Source organism: Anolis carolinensis, chromosome 5 (assembly GCF_035594765.1).
Source record: "Anolis carolinensis isolate JA03-04 chromosome 5, rAnoCar3.1.pri, whole genome shotgun sequence".
NCBI classification, from domain to species: Eukaryota; Metazoa; Chordata; class Lepidosauria; order Squamata; family Dactyloidae; genus Anolis; species Anolis carolinensis.
The window spans coordinates 71,203,011-71,223,336 of record NC_085845.1 but is presented as its reverse complement, the minus strand read 5'-3'; the positions used below and the strand labels follow the sequence as shown (position 1 = coordinate 71,223,336).

General features: G+C 40.1%; 1 protein-coding gene across 3 annotated transcripts in view; it reads left to right on the top strand.

The window, feature by feature from the left end:
• Positions 1-813: 813 nt before the first annotated feature.
• Positions 814-20,326, top strand: part of zdhhc2 (zinc finger DHHC-type palmitoyltransferase 2) — a 44,674-nt gene continuing 25,161 nt past the window's right edge. For all 3 annotated transcript variants that reach the window (XM_062981518.1, XM_003221585.4, XM_008111716.3), the window contains exons 1-3: positions 814-1,250; positions 12,364-12,390; positions 14,447-14,541. In XM_062981518.1, coding sequence (XP_062837588.1) covers positions 1,013-1,250; positions 12,364-12,390; positions 14,447-14,541 — 360 coding nt within the window. In that variant the 5' untranslated portion in view covers positions 814-1,012. The remainder of the gene's footprint in view (positions 1,251-12,363; positions 12,391-14,446; positions 14,542-20,326) is intronic.

Here is a 20,326-nt window from a genome sequence, read left to right as displayed (position 1 = left end):
TGCAGTAATTCTATAGTGTAGATGTACCTGAGTGGGGATTTGCAGCCTAGGCTGCTTCCACACAGCCTAATAAAATACCACAATATCTGCGTTGAACTGGGTTATCTGAGGGCCCTTCAACACAGCCCTATATCCCAGAATATCAAGGCAGAATATCCCACATTATCCACTTTGAACTGGGTTATCTGAGTCCACACTGCCACATATTCCAGTTCAAAGCAGATCATGTGGGATATTCTGCCTTGATATTCTGGAATACAGGGCTGTGTCGAAGGGCCCTCAGATAACATAGTTCAAAGCAGATATTGTGGGATTTTCTTCCTTGATATTCTGGAATACAGGGCTTGTCGAAGGGCCCTCAGATTACATAGTTCAAAGCAGATATTGTGGGATTTTCTGCCTTGATATTCTGGAATACAGGGCTTGTCGAAGGGCCCTCAGATAACATAGTTCAAAGCAGATATTGTGGGATTTTCTGCCTTGATATTCTGGGTTATATGGCTGTGTGGAAGGGCTCTCAGACACAAAGAAGGGCAGCCATTGCTCGTTTTATAGTCAAAAGAACTATTACTAAGGAGAGGGGGCAGTCTTGGCAGGCTGCCAGACTCTCCCTTCCTCAATTCTGACCTGCTGTTATTGGGGTAATCCTGATAAGGGGGGAGTCCTCCCTCGAATTCATGACGGCCTTTGTTGGGCTTCAACCCGCAGCAACGACTCCTCAGGGAGGGCCTGGCCTGCCTTTTTCCCTCCCTTCCTGGCTCGCTCGCTCTCTCCCGCTCGCTCAGCGCCTCAGAATGTGGCTCTGGCAGCCTGGCGGCGCCAACGGGAAGCAGCCCCGGGCGGGACCACGGCCCCTTCTCCTTCCCCCGCCTTCCCTGAAGCGGAGAGGCGGCTGAGGAGGAAGAGGAAGCGGCGGGGGAGGCGCGCGGGCCCGGCGGCAGCGGCGTGGCCCAGCGGTGGGGATGTGCGGCCCGAGCGAGGGGCCTGAGCCTGAGCCGAGCGCGGGAAGAAGATGGCGGCGCCGGCCAAGCCCTCGGCCCCAGCGCCGGCTTCCACATCCGCGAGCAGCGGGGCCCCCAGGCCGAGCGGCGGGGGCAGCAGCGCGGGGCCTCCAGGCCGAGCCCGGAGCCGCAGCCGGGCGGGACTCGTGAGGCGGCGCTGCCAGTGGCTGCTCTCCTGGGTGCCGGTGCTCTTCATCGCCAGCATCCTGGCTTGGTCCTACTACGCCTACGTTGCCCAGCTCTGCATCCGTGAGTCCTGCGGGTGGGGCAGGGTGGGCCATGAACTGTTTGGGGAACGAGCGAGGGAGGGGCAGCCAAACAGATAGACACATACATACATATATAGATATCGGGGGTCCTCAGGAACCTATCTATCAATCTATCTATCTATCTATCTATCTATCTATCTACAGTGTATTACTTCAGATAGATATACAGATACTGGGGTTCCTCTGGGATCTATCTATCTATGTATACTGTATTCCTTCAGATAGATAAAGAGAGAGAGAGATCTACCTAAACTGTATTCCTTCACATAAATACATAGATATCGGGGGTCTCAGGGATCTATCTGTCTGTCTATACTGTCTTCCTTCAGATAGATACATAGATAGATAGATATCAAGGGTCCTCGGGGATCTATCTGTCTGTACTGTTGCTTCACATATAGATATCAGGCATCCTCTGGGATTTATCTATCTATACTGTATTCCTTCATATAGATACATGGATACATAGATATTGAGGGTCCTCTGGGATCTCGCTATCTACTGTATTCATTCAGGTATACAAACACACACACACATACATACAATATATTGATGGGGGCAGAGGGTTTCTCTGCCTAAAGCTTGGCTGCCAAACAGTTACATATATAGAGAGATATCGGGGTTCCTCTGGGATCTATCTGTCTATGTATCTATAGTGTATTCCTTCAGATATATATATATATATATATATATAGATAGATAGATAGATATATAAATATTGGAGATCCTTTGGGATCTATCTATCTATTATGTATTCCTTCACATAGATACATAGAAAGATGTCAGGGGTCCTCTGAGATCTATCTATCTATCCTGTATTCCTTCAGATAAATACATACTGTATATATAGATATTGGAGGTCCTCTGAGATCAATGTATCTATGTATGTATACTATATTCCTTCAGATAAATACATAAATAGATAATACTGGGGGGTCCTCTGAGATCTGTCTATCTATTCTGTATTTCTTCAGATAGATAGATACATAGATAGATAGATATTGGGGGTCCTCTGGGATCTATCTATCTATACTGTATTATTTCAGAGAGAGAGAGAGAGAGAGAGAGAGAGAGAGAGAGATAGATAGATAGATAGATATTGGGGGTCCTCTGGGATCTATCCTGTAATCCTTCAGATAGATACATAGATGTTGGGAGTTCTCTGAGATCTATCTATACTGTATTCCTTCAGTAGTATACATACATACATGCCTATTGATATGAAGAGGGTCCTCTAGCTAAAGCTTGGGTGCCAAACTGGGATAGATAGATAGATCCCAATATCTATCTATCTATCTATCTATCTTGTTTTGCTTCAGGTATATACAGTATATCTCATATTTACATACATACATACATACATACATAAGGAGCCCCGGTGGCGAAGTGTGTTAAAGGTCCCAGGTTCAAACCCCAGGAGCGGCATGAGCGAACGCTGTTAGCTCCAGCTCCTGCCAACCTAGCAGTTCGAAAACATGCCAATGTGAGTAGATCAATAGGTACCACTCCGGTGGGAAGGTAACGGCGCTCCATGCAGTCATGCCGGCCACATGACCTTGGAGGTGTCTATGGACAACGCCGGCTCTTCGGCTTAGAAATGGAGATGAGCACCAACCCCCAGAGTTGGTCACGACTGGACTTAACATCAGGGGAAACCTTTACCTTTACCTACATACATAGATACATACATACTGATATGGAGATGGTCCTCTGTCTAAAGCTTGGCTGCCAAACTGGGATGGATGGATGGATGAATAGATAGATAGATAGATCGATAGATAGATAGATAGACAGACAGATATTGGGGGTCCTATCTACTGCATTCCTTCACACACACATACATACGGTATATTGATTGGGAGGGGTGGTCCTCTGTCAAACTGGAATTGATGGATAGATAGATGCAAGGATGGTGTCCTCTGGGATCTCTATTTCTCACTATTTCACTCTCTCAGTACACACACATACTGTATTCCTTCAGGAACACACATAAAGAGAGAAAGAGAGAGAGAGAGGTTGGGGGTTCCTCTACATAAAGTTTGGCTGCAAAACAGAGATGGATGGATGGATAGATGCAAGGGGGATTTCTGGGATTTCTGTTTCTCTCTAGCTTTGTACTGTATTCCATCAAGAAGGTGCATGTGTGTATTGATTGGAGGGGGATTTTCTGCATAAAGATTGACTATCAAACTGGAAGGGAGCTCATAGATTTCTCTCCAGCTGGAAGCTTACCCCATCCATCCCTTCAACCCAATGGACTTTTCCCAGCAAACTTAAAAATCTGCCTCTCTCTCTCCCTACTCCCCCCCCCCCCCCCGCCCAGATTTTCAAGTACACATTGAGTCTCCTTCTCCGAAATGCTTGAGACTAGAAGTGTCAGATTTCAGATTTAGGATTACCTGTATTTTCAGCTACAAACATAATTTTAGAGTTGGGATTCAGTTCTAACACACAGCCTGGTGGTTATTTTATACCATAAGTTTAAATACTTTGTGCAAAATGTGTATGTTCAATCATTTCACACCTTTTGTCTGCAGTTTTAACAGGGTTGTATTTTCTCCTTTCCTTGCTGGCTTGCAACAGCTAATACACCCTTTCAGACATCAACCTTGAGCCAGAGGCTTTGAATTTGTGCTTTTTAATACCTTTTGACAAACACTGTTTAAATAGCTTGTATGTGGAATTGAGGGCCTCTCTCTTTCCTCCATACACTAGTTGTTCAAGAGGAAAGGGATGGAGAATATAAATCCCTTAGGAAAGTCACCCTTGACACTCAGCTGACAAGAATCCTTTTCAAGGGTGGAAATAGGCATTGAAGACTTATATTGACAGGAGGGGAAAATCTGGTTTTCACTCACCTTTTTTCTTATTTTGTTGTAAACGACTTAAGATCGGGATCCTTAACAGTTGTAATCAGAATTTTAAAACAGTGTTTTGAAATATAGCTTTATTTGTATGTTCTAATGTATGGTTAATAATCTAATACATATAAAAGATTGTGCCTTAAGAATATTTAGTTCTGCGTTATTTAATGCAAAGGAATATGATCCAGTTGTAGTTATGGGTGGTGAGAAACCACAGCATCACTTCTGCTTTGCCTTAACTTAGGAGGCATTGGCTATGGTTTGTTGTTTACATGCTTAACGTTTCTTCAATTGAGCCAAGTAGGATTTCTCTCTTTACAATCCCACCCTTTTCCCATGCATGCAACACAGCATCATTCATATTTAAAACCTATTTTAACATAAAATATGTGTTAATAAGGTGAGACCTAAAATGAACACGCTTGTTTTCTCTTTGATTTTATTGTGAGTGTTCCTGTTTAATGGTAATGCTTTCTAACTGAGGGCATGCTGCTTATTACAAGCGGTCAGATTCAAGAACCCCACCCTCTTGGCGCTGTATCGCAAATCCTTTACTGTTCTCAACATCGTCTTTTATTGCCCTAGTGTTGCAAGGAAATTGGGAGACATTGTGAAGATATAGTGGTTTCAGTGGAATAGTAGCAGTCTAATGGGAAAGATAAAAGTTTGAGAGCTTATTTGCCTTTTGTAAGGTAGATAATGTCTCCAGCAGAACTAAGCGTTAGCATGCTTTAATCCGAGTCCTAGTCATGACGCTAAAATAAATCTCCTTATGCATGCTGATTTAGTATAGTGGCAGTGGTGATTATCTGCAAGATAGTAAACAACCAACAGAGTGGCACACATTTTCAATAGTTATCTGAAAACATGCTTTGAAATTTCAGGAAATGAAACTAAATTTAAAGCGAGATGGTTGTAGATGTCCATCATTGCCATCTCCACTATATATAAACTCTGATATGTTGTGAAAATCTGAATAAAATAATACAGTGTACTTTGTTTTTCCCAATGTCTATAAACGGTGAGCAAGAAGGCAAAATGCAGTTCATTATAGCTGTGTGGCTGCTGTTACACATGTATAATTTTTTTTAAAAAACAACTTGAATGTGTCAGTTGCAGAGCTGCAGAATGGTCTGAGTGTGCTCATGGCTGGCTGCCATTCAAATGGTTCCAGTAATAACATTTTAATATTCATGTTAATCGAAAGTGACCCGTTTGAATGTAGTGTTTCATTTTCAGTAGATATAGTAAGTTGAGGGTTGGGATACCTTATGGCAAATGCTTAAAAGATTGAGAAGCCATATTAAATATTGCCTATACAATTCCTGACTGCTTTTTCAAAACAAGTGTCCTACAGATCAGATCTGAAGTAGTAGCACTGCTGTAATAACAATAGTTTCTTTCAGATCTCTGCCAGATTCAGCTTTGAGGCCCACTTTAACTCTCCACCTTCAGCAGTGGGATCCACTTGTAATTTGTATCACGTCCATTGTTGTTGTCCTGTTTCTGTCTGTCTTCTATTTCTCTCTCTTTCATATTTTCTTCTGTTTAATATACAAAGTGAGTGTTTACTTCAGTACAAGAAAATAGATGCTTTCTTTTCCTGCACGCCAGTTTTGGGTCAGAATATGATCTGATTCCAAATCACAGATATCACTTTGCAATCCCAGAGTACATGGCACACTAGAATTCAAACTGATTGGTTGGATTGGTTTTGTTTCCTAGGCTAAAGAGTAGGAAACAGCACAACTTGAGTGCTATAGCCGTATTGTTTATTTGTAAGTATTTTCTATTCAGTGATATACTGTGTTTTAATAGGAATGTTGCATTTGGCAACTAACTTGCCCAGGGCTTTGCATATATTTGTCCGATGCTGCATAGGCAGCAGTGGCAACCGCCTTGGAATAAAAATTCTAATAGTTGTCAGTGTATGATCAAAAGAAAAAAAAACACCGCCCTGATTGGATAAAAGGAACTGCTATAAAATATATGAACACATTGCCTATTTTTTCCTCATCTTTTTTCCTTTTCAAAAAATGTGAGTGTTTGCTTAATGTTAGCATAAGCATTGTTGTGTGCCTTCAAGTAATTTCCGACTCTCAATTGAATCTGTTATGGAGTTTTCTCGGAAGAATTTATTCAGATGGGGGTTCCCATTACCTTCTTCTGAGGCTGAGAGAATATGACTTTCCCAGGGTTGCCAAGTGGGATTATGTAGCAGACTGTGGATTTGAGTCCTGGCCTGTTAGTATGAGCATAACTCCTAGTATTTGTAAATATATGTTTGAATCAGAATCAGTCATGATTAGAGCATCAATGACATTTGATTTAGACATAACTAACACTCTTGATTTAAGTAATTACGACAAAATTTGACTCCAGTGCCTAGATTTTGAATGTTCAAATGTAAACTGAACTTCCTTGGCTATCAATTTGCTTTTTAAATATAATAGCCTTTACCCCCCCCCCCCAAGCTATCTAATGCGGGGGACCAGTAATTATTTTTTCCCAGTGTGCCTGGAACAGATACCGTATTTATGCTAATTTGCCACATTTATTTGTTTTCTGGGAAAATTACCAGGGAGTGTGAGTACATTGACATCAGTTCATGGACCACCACATTGAATAGCACTAGCACAGAGGATTTTAGGTTTTGCATATCATATTTAGGTTTTTTTGTGATGCTGTGTCAAATGCTCAAGACCCTACACAGCTCTTATTTTATAGTTTAAACCCCATGTGCATATGTGATGCCCTCTTAAACTTTCCAAAACTGTTTGAGAAGAATATGGAAGAAATTGAGTATAATAACTGGCCATTTTGTTTGGCTTAGTTTTGAAGTATGCATGCATGAAACAAGTGGTAGTGGGATACCACATGAAAGAACATGTGGAACTGCATGTTAAAGTCATCAACATACTGTGGCTTTTCATGGAGGCAGTTGTACTTCAAGTTTGGATGAAAGATTTGGAGTAGCCCAGAACTTTGTGCAATATTCACATCCACTGATTGGTTGTTTTTTTTATTTAGTACATCAAATATCAATGGCATGACACTGTTAGGCCTTACAGTTTCCTGAGGAAGTGCACACTTACAGATTTGTGAGAATTGTTGATAATATTGTTGCACTATGAAACACTAAGGTGGATACAGTACTATGGAGGTCCATAGGAGATGGTTTGGGAGATGGAGATGGCCTAGATCAGTGGTTCTCAATCCGGGGTCCCCGGATGTTTTTGGCCTACAACTCCCAGAAATCCCAGCCAGTTTACCAAAAACATCTGGAGACCCCAGTTTGAGAACACTGACCTAGATATTGGCTTTGGCATGTCCATACCTCAGTTTGTATCCATTTGGTGATACATTGAACATTTTGGTATGTTCTTATTCATAAATGACACTGTGGTTCTGTGGTTAAGTATTATTTCAGTTGGAACACAGCTGATTGTAGGTGTATCATTCTATCTCATTGACATTGACTGTTCACATGGGAGCCCATGCTTGATAATTGTCATGATCTCCAATCTTTGACATCTCTGGTTGCCTGACAAGGAACAGATGCCAGCCATAAAACAGGCCGGCCATAAAACATCAATTACCCTCTGGTATGTGGGAGCCCCTATATATGTGGGACAAAAGAAGATTCTGGCATTCGGTACAATAAAAACTTGTTGGAATCTACCAGCGTATGTCTTGGTGCTTTTCTTTGGAAGACGGACCCACAGCACAACTAGGAGAAGAGAACCCGACAAAAATATATTTTTTCAAACAATGTTTTTATTTGAACACCTGGCTGTGTCATCTCATAGAAGTTCCAAGGGTTTGGTATACATTCTAAATAAGAACAAAGCTTAGTTTGCAGTATACACCCTCAAGGTTTTTTTAAATTAATGTAAACATACTTCAACTATTGTTAGTTGGCCTATTGACAATATTCTTAACAGAATATGGCACTCAAATTAGACATCTGGTATAGTGCTATGGCAAGAGTAAACAATGTGCACTGGTTTGGGTATACATATCCCTCAGACCTTAGAGGCCTAAATACCCTAATTTTTTTTAAAGGAGGGGCTTCATGTCCTCCAAAGAGAGTAGAGGACAGTTTTGCTATACCCCTCTCAGAATGGCATCTTTTAAAGAAAAGAAGTATCCAATATCCCTGCTCCTCTATGAAGAACAGAAGTGGAGGGAAATGGTTTTCATGCCCTTTTTAGTAAGCAAAATAACCTAACTTCCATGTCTTGTATAACATAGCATGAATTCAACAGTGATGGAGAGCCACATGTTAGTCCTTCATTAAGTCCTTGATTGCTCATAGGACTGTGATTGTTGCAGGGCCACCACTTTTTAAAATCTCTTTGGATGTAGACTTTTTTTGCGAATGACATCTGTCATTCACCACATTAAGTAAGCATTTTTATCCTGGGCTCATGGAGTAAAAGACAGAATAACACATTTCTGGTTCCTCTGATTCAAATCTTTTTCAAAGAAATGTTTTTAGCAGTCACTGTACAAGTGTGCCAGTCTTCACACTTTCTAGTACACAGTTTTAGGCTTAACTGCTCGACTACTGAGGAGCTATGTTTTTGACCTTTAGCATGCTGTGCACATTGTTGCAGCCATTGTGCTATTACATTTTTTTTAAATGTAGGCCTTTAGCATATATTTTAGACCTTTAGTATGCTGTGCACAGTGTTACAGCCATTGCACTGTTACATATTTTTAGTTTTATTGCATCTTTGTGGGAAACTGGCTCTATACATTTTTTCTAGCTTTTCTTCACAAAACAGCGGCTTTTTGTTTTGCCAACAATGGGTCTTTTGCTTATTGTTTTTTTGGGGTTTTTTTTGCTGAAGAACAAAAAAATTGGCCTGTCATTTTTAATAATAATTGTATTAAGCAGCTTAAATGGTTTCTCTTTCCCAGCTTCAATTCTTCTGTGTCATTTACTATACTGCCTCTGTGTCATTTATTATACTTCTTGCTTCTGAGGACAAGGAAGAATTTGAATGTCAAGCGCAAGCATGGTGTGACTGGCTGGAGCAATTTAGTCTTCGCCTCAACATCAAAAAGATAGAGTACCTGACGACCAATGAGGAGGGGACTGGTACCATCCAGGACAGGATGGATCTCCCAAAAGTCAACACCTTCAAGTGTCTCAGATCAACAGTAACTTCAGATGGCAACCTTTTTGACGAAGTCACCGCACTGACTAATGCGGAACATCACCTTGGTGTTAATGTAGGTGAGGATGCTGCGATTTACAGCTGGTGTCACATGCCTTGACCACATCCACAATAACGACATCCGGCAACGCTTTAGCATTGCTCCAATTGCTGACAAACTACAAGAATCATGCCTCAGATGGTATGGCCATAATGTCTGAGGTGAAGATGAGTCCATCTGCAATATTGTTTGTGATTTAGAAGTGCCTGGCAAGAGATCAAAGGGACAACCGAAGCAACCCTGGCTGGCATACACCCTGATCAGGTTCACAACCGGGTGAAATGATGCCAATAAACCTGTAAAGTGGACCCCGCCATCAAGCAGGACAAACGCTGAAGAAGAAGAAAATTTACTATACTGCCTAAAGAACTATCTGTTTACCTGTGTATTTACTGCAGTTATACCCCATCCCTTCATCCAAGGATTTCAAGGCAGCACACAGTCAATGTACTCTTTTATCTTTACTACAGTTCTGGCAAGTTGGATAAGGTGGATTTCTTCATGTGTCTCTCAGTTCCTTCTCTAGCACTCTACAAGAGACCATCTCATCCTGGTTTTATGTTACATCTCCTATCACTATTGTCCACCGTGACCATACTGGTTGAGAATAATGGGAGTTGTTGACTCCATTAGCCATTACATCATCTACACTGCCATATACAGGCAGTTAGGGGACTGCCTGTAAGTTTGTTCTTATGTTGAATTGTTACAAACAATATAGGTTCTATAGGTTTGTTCTGTGCCCCTGTTCAGATTTCACCTCACTTTCTGTCCCTGTGATAATTGGATTTTGAAAAATTTGGCTTGCTATGGAAACAAGGATTGGTGAGAAAACTTCAGTGGAGATTCCTTTTTCTCATGATAACTCTTTCAGAAGTGAATTTCCCTGCCACAGAATTGAATTTCTCTCACTTCCTGTTGTCTTACCCCTGTTTATAACTATGAGTCATGCAAGTCAAATATTTGTAACTCGGGGACTCCCTGTAATCCAGTTCAAATCAGATTATCTGGATTCAGAAACAGAATTATGTTGTAGTATAGATGGGGCCATAGTAATAACAGTTTGTCAGATTTTCTCCACACACACCCAGATGTGCACCCACATCATGTTAACATACATTTCCAATTTTACAAGGAAGCTATTTCTCTGGAAATAGTTTCTTTGTAGCTATCTCCCTGTCAAAAAGCATTAGTCTTCTTGCCATCCACTTCTAGGCAGAGAGTTGAGTGTTATAACATCCACTGATTGTGCTGAAGAGTACTAAAGGGACTGCTAAGTAACTTAAGAGATTCCTTATAGAAATCTCTGTCCCAAGCACCAAAGCACTTAATTTTCTAGGAATATCATCTTCTTGAAAGCTCTTCTGGTTCAGGTAATTTAGATGGGGTTTGAATACAGCTGATATAGTCTGTGCTGGAACTATCAGCACAACTGTCTTTATGGGCATATTTTTTGGGAACCAGAGCTAAAACTCTTGGGGGAAATTGTCAATCCCGTGGTGATTTATTGACTCTTTAAAGATCTTTATTATTATGTCCTCCCTACTGCCTACATCCCCCTAGTGATCAAAGATTCCTATTTTCTTAGAAGTATTCTTAAGTACTTGCATCTATGTTTCCTCATTCCATAGCATCTTAACCCATCCCCAAACAGGAGGCAACAAGTGGATGCTACTCTTTCTTGGGCAGATTTAGAAAGAATCCCAGCAAGTACTTACTCAGTGAGAGAGAAACATGGGAAAGATCATGCATTTTGTTTTGAACACATCTCAAACTCTGGATGATAACGAAGTCTGCATATGACAGATGCCTAACTCTGGATTAGCCTGTAAATTGTAAAGTGACTGTATGTCTTTTTTTTTGTGAAACATTTCCTGAAATGAGCATTCAGCTTATTTCAGTTGGCAAAAGTGTCAACACAGGAGGAGGGGGGGGGGAGGAGGAGGGGGGGGACAGATTAGTGATGAGGAGGAATAAGTTGTTAAAAAAGAGTTTTCCACATTGAAATTACTGTGGATCCTGTAGCATAAGAAAGGAAAACTACATATAAAATAAATCACCAAAGTTGAGGTGTTAAACAAGTCTCTTAAAATGTCACTTAAAGATGTATGTGTTTAAATGATTTTCATCTGTCTGTTTAGAGAGAAAGTCCCCAAGAGATCAATATGTGAGGTCAATAACTAACAAAATGAGCTCTCCCTATAGGCTATCAATCCAACAGTCAAGCGGAGAAATCAGATCAGCTCCCACCCTGGCCTCATTCCAAAAATATTTGAAAACCTGATTTTTTCAAGCTACCTTAGATTAAGATGAACAATTGACTGAGTCCCTACCCCCACCTATATCCTAGCCTCTGCACTTTATCACTGGCCTATGTTATTAGTACTCCTAATATATTGCACAACTATAATTTTATTCCTCTGCCCCAAGATTGAAGTGCCATTATGTCATCCTTGGCTACTGGTTACGCTTTTATTGTGTGATGTTGCAATTTTATAGTTCTGATGTATTAATGTGCTATAATCTGGAACGTATTTTATGTTGTTGTATTTTACTTTATATTGTTGGGCTTGGTCCCATGTAGGCGCCCTGTGTCCCCCTGTGGGATTTTCTGCCTTGATAGTCTGGGTTATATGGCTGTGTGAAAGTGCCCTTAATCACTTTGGAGTACCACTGTTTGTCATATAAGCTGACTTCCCTTGCTTATCAGTGCTGCGTTGTGTACTGACTTACTCGATTTACTGAAGTTGTCATTTCTATCCTCCTTTTTCAAAAGAGTCTTTTATTTCAGAATGACATTTCATTTATGAGAGATGTGGTGAAGAGCCAGCAGATCATCGCCATCTTTTTCTCTTGTGTTTGGCAGTTGCTTAGAAACCTTGCAAATAGAGTACCAATATTATCACAGGTCTTATTCAAAAGAGATAAGTGATGTATGAACATTGCAGATTATGAAATATGTAATAGTATTTTTTACTTAATTTCTCTCTCTTTCTCTCATAGTAACCATGAATAATATTGGAGAAAAGGGTAAGTATTTATTTAGTTGGTTCGGTAGCTCATTGTATTCTGTTTAAATCCCAGACATTGACTCAACTAAGGTGGGCAGTTTCTTGTGGGCCACGGTCTGCACTGCCCCTCCTCAGAGCAGTACAACTGCCAATATTTGGCATTGCCATTAGCCAAAGTTCAAAGAATTACAGTTGCCACTGAGATTTATGGAAACTGGTTTGGTTCTCTATGGTGTAGCAAAACAGGAAAGAAGTAAAGGTAGGATCTGACCAAGCAGAAAGAAAAGAAAAATCAATAGACTTAGGAAATAAGTGATGCTAATAATGTATTTATAAATATTTTAAGTGAATAAATGTAAAAAAAAAACAAATATATAGATACAGCCAACTATGGAGTCAATAATTTATTAAAAGGATTGTGCCACATATAGTTTGTTATGAGTGCCAAATTATTAAATGCAATCCTGTGTATGTGAAGGTTTGCTCTGGAAAACGCCTGCGCTTATTGGAGACTAATAAAAAATAGTGTGGATGCATGTACAGTTTGAGAAATGTCAAACACATTAAATCTTAACTTGTCTTCTTCAGTGGCCAATGTGGAAGTCTTGTAATTTATGCAGTCTTGTGATTTTGTTACACATCAGAGCCTGAAACAATAATTAAAATAATCAGTTTGACAAATATACAGCTATTAACACAACCCCAGTTCAAATCTCATGAAAACATCTGTTCAGGTATTCTCATAACAACTGCCTTGTGCCTTCAACAGGTAAAGCCTTATACTGAAGCAAAAAAACTTCTGTTTTTATAGTTAATCTCCAATTGTAAGCAGACTAAATGTTCTCCTTAATTACAGTATACAACAAGATATAAAAGGTCCCCATTTGAGCCCAAAATCTTACAAAGTCTTCTGTTCAGTGAGGAATTGAGCATGCAGCCCTGCATTGCGTAGGATCCAACAGGCATATTATGGGCGAGAGCATATAATATTTATGCTCAATCTTCCACAATTAACGACCTTGATGTTCTGCTCTGCTGTTGCTCCTTTCTTCTTTTTTCCTCTTATTGGAAATAATGGTTTTCCTTCAGTATATTTGGGTACATTTTTCAGTCTTCTGCAAATCCTGTGATCAAGGCATTATTCCCCTTCAGGATATGTAAAGTTATCTAAGCAGTTGGCCCTGTCATTCATGAAAGAAAGAAGCCTTCTCTGCCTTCTTAAGCTTCACTACCCAGAACAACATGTCAGTAAATCCAACTAGCCAGTCTGCAAGTAGGGCTAAGAAAGAATCCTGGGTGAAAATTGGCATTGTTGATGTCAGTGATTCTTAATAGTACTGAACTGTGTAAAGACTCAATATAAGGCAGCTCCATACGTTCTCATATATCCAGTTGTTGCATTGAAATTTCCTCAGGGCAGAGATCTATCTGTTGCTTTCTATGTGACCTTGATTGCATCAAACCCCTGCAACTAGGGATTCAAATAGGGATGTTCTGAATAGAGGGCATGGATTCTAATCCATAAAATAGATTAGAACACTTTCTGATAGTGCTACACAATCTCTTCAATTGCTTATGGTTTATTTTATAGTTCCATCGATGTCTTGATAGCATTATTTCTTATGTGAAGACCTAAGAATGTAGGAGCCCTGGTGGCAAAGTGTGTTAAAGCACTGAGCTGCTGAACTTGCAGACCGAAAGGTCCCAGGTTCAAACCCTGGGAGCGGTGGGAGCGGCCACTGTTAGCTCCAGCTTCTGCCAACCTAGCAGTTCAAATACATGCAAATATGAGTAGATCAATAGGTACCGCTCCGGTGGGAAGGTAATGGCGCTCCATGCAGTCATGCGGGCCACATGACCTTGGAGGTGTCTATGGACAACGCCAGCTCTTCGGCTTAGAAATGGAGATGAGCACCAACCCCCAGAGTCAGACATGACTGGACTTAACGTCAGGGGAAACCTTTACCTTTACCTAAGAATGTTTGGCTGTTTCATGGGTTGTGTGTCTATCTGTCACACTACTACACCACTTCTGTCATTTGTTTAATGAATTAATTTTATGTTTTTTGTTTTAGTGATGTGCCTGATAACATACCATCTATTTTTCATGATGTTTTTGTGGTCTTACTGGAAAACCATCTTTACGTTACCAATGAATCCTTCCAAAGAAGTAAGTTATTATTGATATAAGAAAAAAACTGCTAGTTAATTGTGTTTTTTGTATGTGAGTAGAAAATAACATCTTGTATGAATTATTTCCAATTATCAAATTACATTGGCAACAGTTATTGACATATTATCTTTATGATTAAAATAAAACATTTTATATTTAGGCAAATAACACTGTTATTTTGCAGTGGCTCCGGTCCTTCCTGGAAGGTCGGTCCCAGATGGTGTCCTTGGGGGACACCTGCTCGGCCCCACAACCATTGACTTGTGGGGTCCCGCAGGGTTCAGTACTGTCCCCCATGTTGTTTAACATCTACCGTGTTTCCCCGAAAATAAGACCTCCCCAAAGAATAAGACCTAGCAGGGGTTTGGGGGGATTGCCAAATATAAGGCCTCCCCTGAAAGTAAGACCTAGCAACTAAGGCTGCAGCAGAGTTCCATTGGGAAGCCTGGCTGCCGGGCAGAACCAGCACTCATACACACACCGGAGGGAGGGAGGGAGGGAGGGAAAGTGCTTGCTTTCTGTGCCTCCCTCCCTGCCTTGCCTTTCCTTGCCTGTCCCCCAGTCGAGGCTTGAAAAACTTTCCGTGGCTGCTACTGCGCTGCCGTTTCTTCCTTCCTTCCGTCTCCCTCCTGGCCATGCTGCCTTGCTTCCCAGAAGCTTCTGATTGGCTCCTGGAGCCAGGGCAAGGGAGGGTGGGAGGGAGGGAAGGAAGAGGGCTTTCGTCCTGTTGCTTTTAATCCTTAAAGGTACAGGACGCATTGGGATTCTCCTCTCATCTTCCTATCCTATGCCATGAAACTGATTATTTTATACTATTATTCTATTGCCATATTATTATCATCATATTCTGTTACTATTATTATATCCCATTATTATATTATCCTATTAGTATATTTTAAATCATTATATTATATTTTCTATTATTATTATTATTATATCATTATATTATTATTATATTATTATTATATTATATTTTCATATTATTATATTATTATTCTGTTATTATTAAATTCCATTTTATATTATCCTATTAATATATTTTATATCATTCTATTCCATTCTATTATTCTATTATATTATCCTATTATTATTATATTATTATGCTATTTTGTTATTATATCCCATTATTATATTATCCTATGAATACCATATTATTATCATATTCTGTTATTGTTATATCCTATTATTATATTATCTAATTAATATATTGTATATCATTATATTATTATTATATTATCATATTATTATTATAGTATATTATATTATTCATCATTCATGACTACACTGAAACTAAAATAGAGAGAAATCAGTGTGGAAACCTTGTGAAACCTAAACTGCAAGAGGTACCATAGATTGTTGCACATGTAAATAATGGTAGTAACAAGAAATTCTTGATAGGATTCACAGTTTGTCTGGTTGTGCTGGTTTGTGATGACAACTACTTTACAGTATATAATAAATGTTCATTTTGTTGTTCAACAATAAATGTGAGCTCTTCTTCATGGAAAAATAAGACATCCCCTGAAAATAAGACCTAGTGCATCTTTGGGAGCAAAAATTAATATAAGACCCTGTCTTATTTTCGGGGAAACAGGGTACATGAAGCCGCTGGGAGAGATCATCCGGAGTTTCGGGGTGAGGTATCATCTGTACGCAGATGATGTCCAGCTCTGTCACTCCTTTCCACTTGTCACTAAGGAGGCTGTTCAGGTCCTGAACTGGAGTCTGGCCGCTGTATCGGACTGGATGAGGGCGAAAAATTGAAACTTAATCCAGACAAGACAGAGGTCCTCCTGGTCAGTCGCAGGGCTGAACAGGGAATAGGGTTGCAGCCTGTGCTGGACGGGGTCACACTCCCCCTGAAGACGCAGGTTCGCAGTCTGGGGGTTCTCCTGGACTCATCGCTGAGCCTGGAACCCCAGGTCTCGGCGGTGGCCAGGGGAGCCTTCACACAACTAAGACTTGTGCGCCAGCTGCGCCCGTTCCTTGGGAGGTCTGACTTGGCCACGGTGGTCCATGCTCTGGTTACATCCCGTTTGGACTACTGCAACGCTCTCTACGTGGGGTTGCCTCTGAAGATGGCCCGGAAGCTCCAACTAGTACAACGGGCGGCAGCCAGACTAATAAATGGGGCGGCTTACAGGGAGCGTACCACCCCCTTGTTAAGCCAGCTCCACTGGCTGCCGATATGCTACCGAGCCCAATTCAAAGTGCTGGTTTTGACCTATAAAGCCCTAAATGGTTCTGGCCCAATCTACTTGTCCGAACGTATCTCCTCCTATGAGCCAGGAAGATCCCTGAGGTCATCTGGAGAGGCCCTGCTCTCAGTCCCACCTGCCTCACAGGCGCGGCTGGTGGGAACGAGGGACAGGGCCTTCTCGGTGGTGGCTCCCCGGCTGTGGAACACCCTCCCCAGAGATATACGGCAAGCCCCAACCCTTTTGAGTTTTAGAAAAGCCTTAAAAACATGGCTTTGTGCCCAGGCTTTTAATGAATAAATGATAAAGACAACCCAGTTTGTTATATGGATAAAGTTGGAGGATATTGGACGAACGGATTTTAAACACGTTTTATGTTTTATATTTTATACTGTATTTAATTGGTTGTATTTTTTATATGTTGTTGTTTTTAATGATGTATCGGCATCGAATTGTTGCCAATTGTACGCCGCCCTGAGTCCCTCCGGGTGAGAAGGGCGGGATAGAAATATTTGAAATAAATAAATAAATAAATAAATAACACTTAATAATACTGTGTTATTTCACATACTGTAGTATAAAGTATAGTAGTTTAATGGTAACATTTTTCTGTCTTGATCTCCTAAGAGCAAGAACCATGAAGTGAGTATAAATTATAAAGAAAATACATTTTTTAAAAATTCTCCCAAAAATGTTGTTCTCATTGTTAAGTTTCTCTGGAAAAATTAGCTGCAAAAATAATTTCCCAGGCTCTAATCTCAGTGGTACAAAATAGGTGTTTGATGTCATTTTGAGTTATTATTGATCAGCAGTTAGGATGTTGTAAATCCATCTTATGATATTTTGACTGCTCAACAAGATACCTGCCAATATCTTTAAGAGGTAGTTTTCAATTTCCCTACATAATTTCATTTAGCAGTGGAAACAATTAGCTATTTTCTTGAAATAGTGCAAGCATTGAAAGCCTGTCTGGTAAAAAATATTATTGGTATGAAATCACACAATTGGGTACAGACAGTCCCCAAGTAAGAACAAGACAGGTTCTTTAGGTTTGTTTCTGTCCCTGGGATAATTGATTTTGGAAAATTTAGCTTGCTGTGGGAACAAGGATTGGTGGTAAAGCTTCAGTGGAGACACCTTTTCCCCATGATAACTCTTTCAGGAGTGAATTTCCCTTCCTAAGGGTAAATTTCTCTCACTTCCTCTTGTCAATTCTTAACTATGAGTCGTTTGTCAGTTGGATGTTTGTAACTTGGCAACTCCCAGTATATTGTATATTTAAAAATCTGTGGTTTGTCTTTATCATCTATGGAACTCACACATATAGGCCATTCTGCACCTGTGCATTGCTGATAGGATGCTTCAAGAATAGTATTCCCCAAGATCTGGTCTTGCAGATGTTTAGAACTTTAGCTCCCAGAATCCCTGGGAGCTAAAGCAGCCTAAGGCAGCTAAGGCTTCTGGGAGTTGAAGTCTAAAATACTTGGAGGACTAGAGTTTGAGAATTACTCTAAGAGTTAGCCTTAGTATTCTGATGGAAGTCTGGGCTCCATAGCTAGCTAGCTTTCCATCTTCTCATGCCCCTCCTACTCTGCTCTATATCCCAGGATCTGATCCCAGATTATCTGATTATCTGGCAGTGGAGACTCATATAATTCAGTTCAATATAATGGCATATAAGAAGAGTGTAGAAGGGGCCTCAGATCCTTTCTGTCCACTTAATCAGAAGCATCTTAAGAAGGAACCTCTGACTTTTTCTCTAGTGTTAGCAGTTTTTGTTCAGAGTTCAATATTTTTTGTCATGTCTCTTCCTTTTTTATTATTTTTTTGGTTTTCTTCATCATCCAGTCTTCTTCATCATTTATTCTCATTTTTCATCAGTTGTGCTTTTTTTCCATTGGCACTTATAGACTCTAGGTAATAGTTTTCAAAGGGTGTTATCTGTGGTCATGCACAGAGACTTCCATTTCTTAATTTGAGTCCTGTCTGGTTAGAAATGGGGGTGATGCATCTCAAGGCGTTTATGCTGAGGGACTGTGATAGGAAAGCCATTATAATTTCCCATTGCTTCTGCTGTTATTGTGGCTGCTGCACTTGGGACCTGCATTTGAGAAAACAAAAGTGTAAATGGTACTTGCTCATGTCAATGATAAATATTAAATGTGCAAAGTTGACTTCAGGTTCATAGCATAGGAATCCAAGGCAAAACAAGAAATAAGAGGACAATCCAACCAAGCCCCACTGCTGAAGAAATGACCGAGGTTTCTCAGATTTGTACCTGAGATACTATTTAAGGATAGCAGGAAACATGGGCAAGAAGTAAGATCAGAGCAGTTTGGACCCTTCAGAACCTTCTCTTTCCAGAAGTAAAGTTATGATATCACTGGAGAAGAAACACAAACATTAGATAACACAGTGTCCAGCTGCATAACATGGATGCCAGCAATATCTTCCTGATTCTGCTTTCTTTAGGAGGTGGAGAGTTGACTTTCTCTTTACTTTGTATGTTACTATTGTATCTCCCTACCTGTGACTTATGGCTATTTTTCATGGAATTAGTGTTTTTGTTGGGCGTTACCTCAGAGAGTGAAACAGGCTGTCTTTGTGCTTTAAGATGTAGGCCGCTCTTCCTGAAATTTCATGTGGATAGAGCAGTTCTCTGTTCAGACCTTAGTTTATGCAAAAGGAGTAAATGCAGAAGATAATTCTGTCTGTTTTTTTTTTTAGTTTTCTAATACACCCGTGGAAAGACAGTGTTACATAATAAAGAGGTGTTATTGCCTGAGGTATGCAGAGCAAAAACATGGTTTCAACCTCTGGTGTTCATTTGTCATTATTCTTTGGATGTCAAGCCTCGAAAGCTTGACATTTTTAATATTTTCTGTTCTGCAATAACATCTTAACCTCCTCTTGTGGGTGCTGCTTGCTCATCTCCCCATATGTGTAAGACACAGAGACCACAAAGCAGAAGAGGTTGGTTCTTTGAATGATCATCTGAGAAGTAAAATACTGTTTATTTTATGTAATGTATTATTTAATTGTATTATGTTATGGTTTATTGTATTGTCTTGGGCATGGCCCCATGTAAGCCGCCCCGAGTCCCCATTGGGGAGATGGTGGCGGGGTATAAATAAAGTTTTATTATTATTATTATTATTATTATTATTATTATTATTATTATTATTAAGTAAAACAACCCTTCCTTCTCCTGTCAAGGCTGTTTTATTTATGACAATTTCCTGGTTATTCTGTCATTGAGGTCACTGAGGAACAGAGAACTTTTAGTGGGAGCCTAGTTGTGCAAGTGCACAGCATAGCAGAGCTCTTGCCAAAAAAACTGAAACTTTTTGTAGAAGGTTATGGCCCACAATGCACAGGCCCAGAAAGTCCTATATCTGTGAGTTCAAGATGACCACAGTTAAGATGAATCACAGTTACATATAAACAACCTGTTCCTCCTGGGTTTCAGTATAAAACAGAATATTTAATTAAAAGATTAAAACACAGAAAAAGTGTTTAGGTCCCCATGGTTGTCTTAACAAATACCTATGATTCGGATGAAATTATAAATCTAGTCTCCTAGG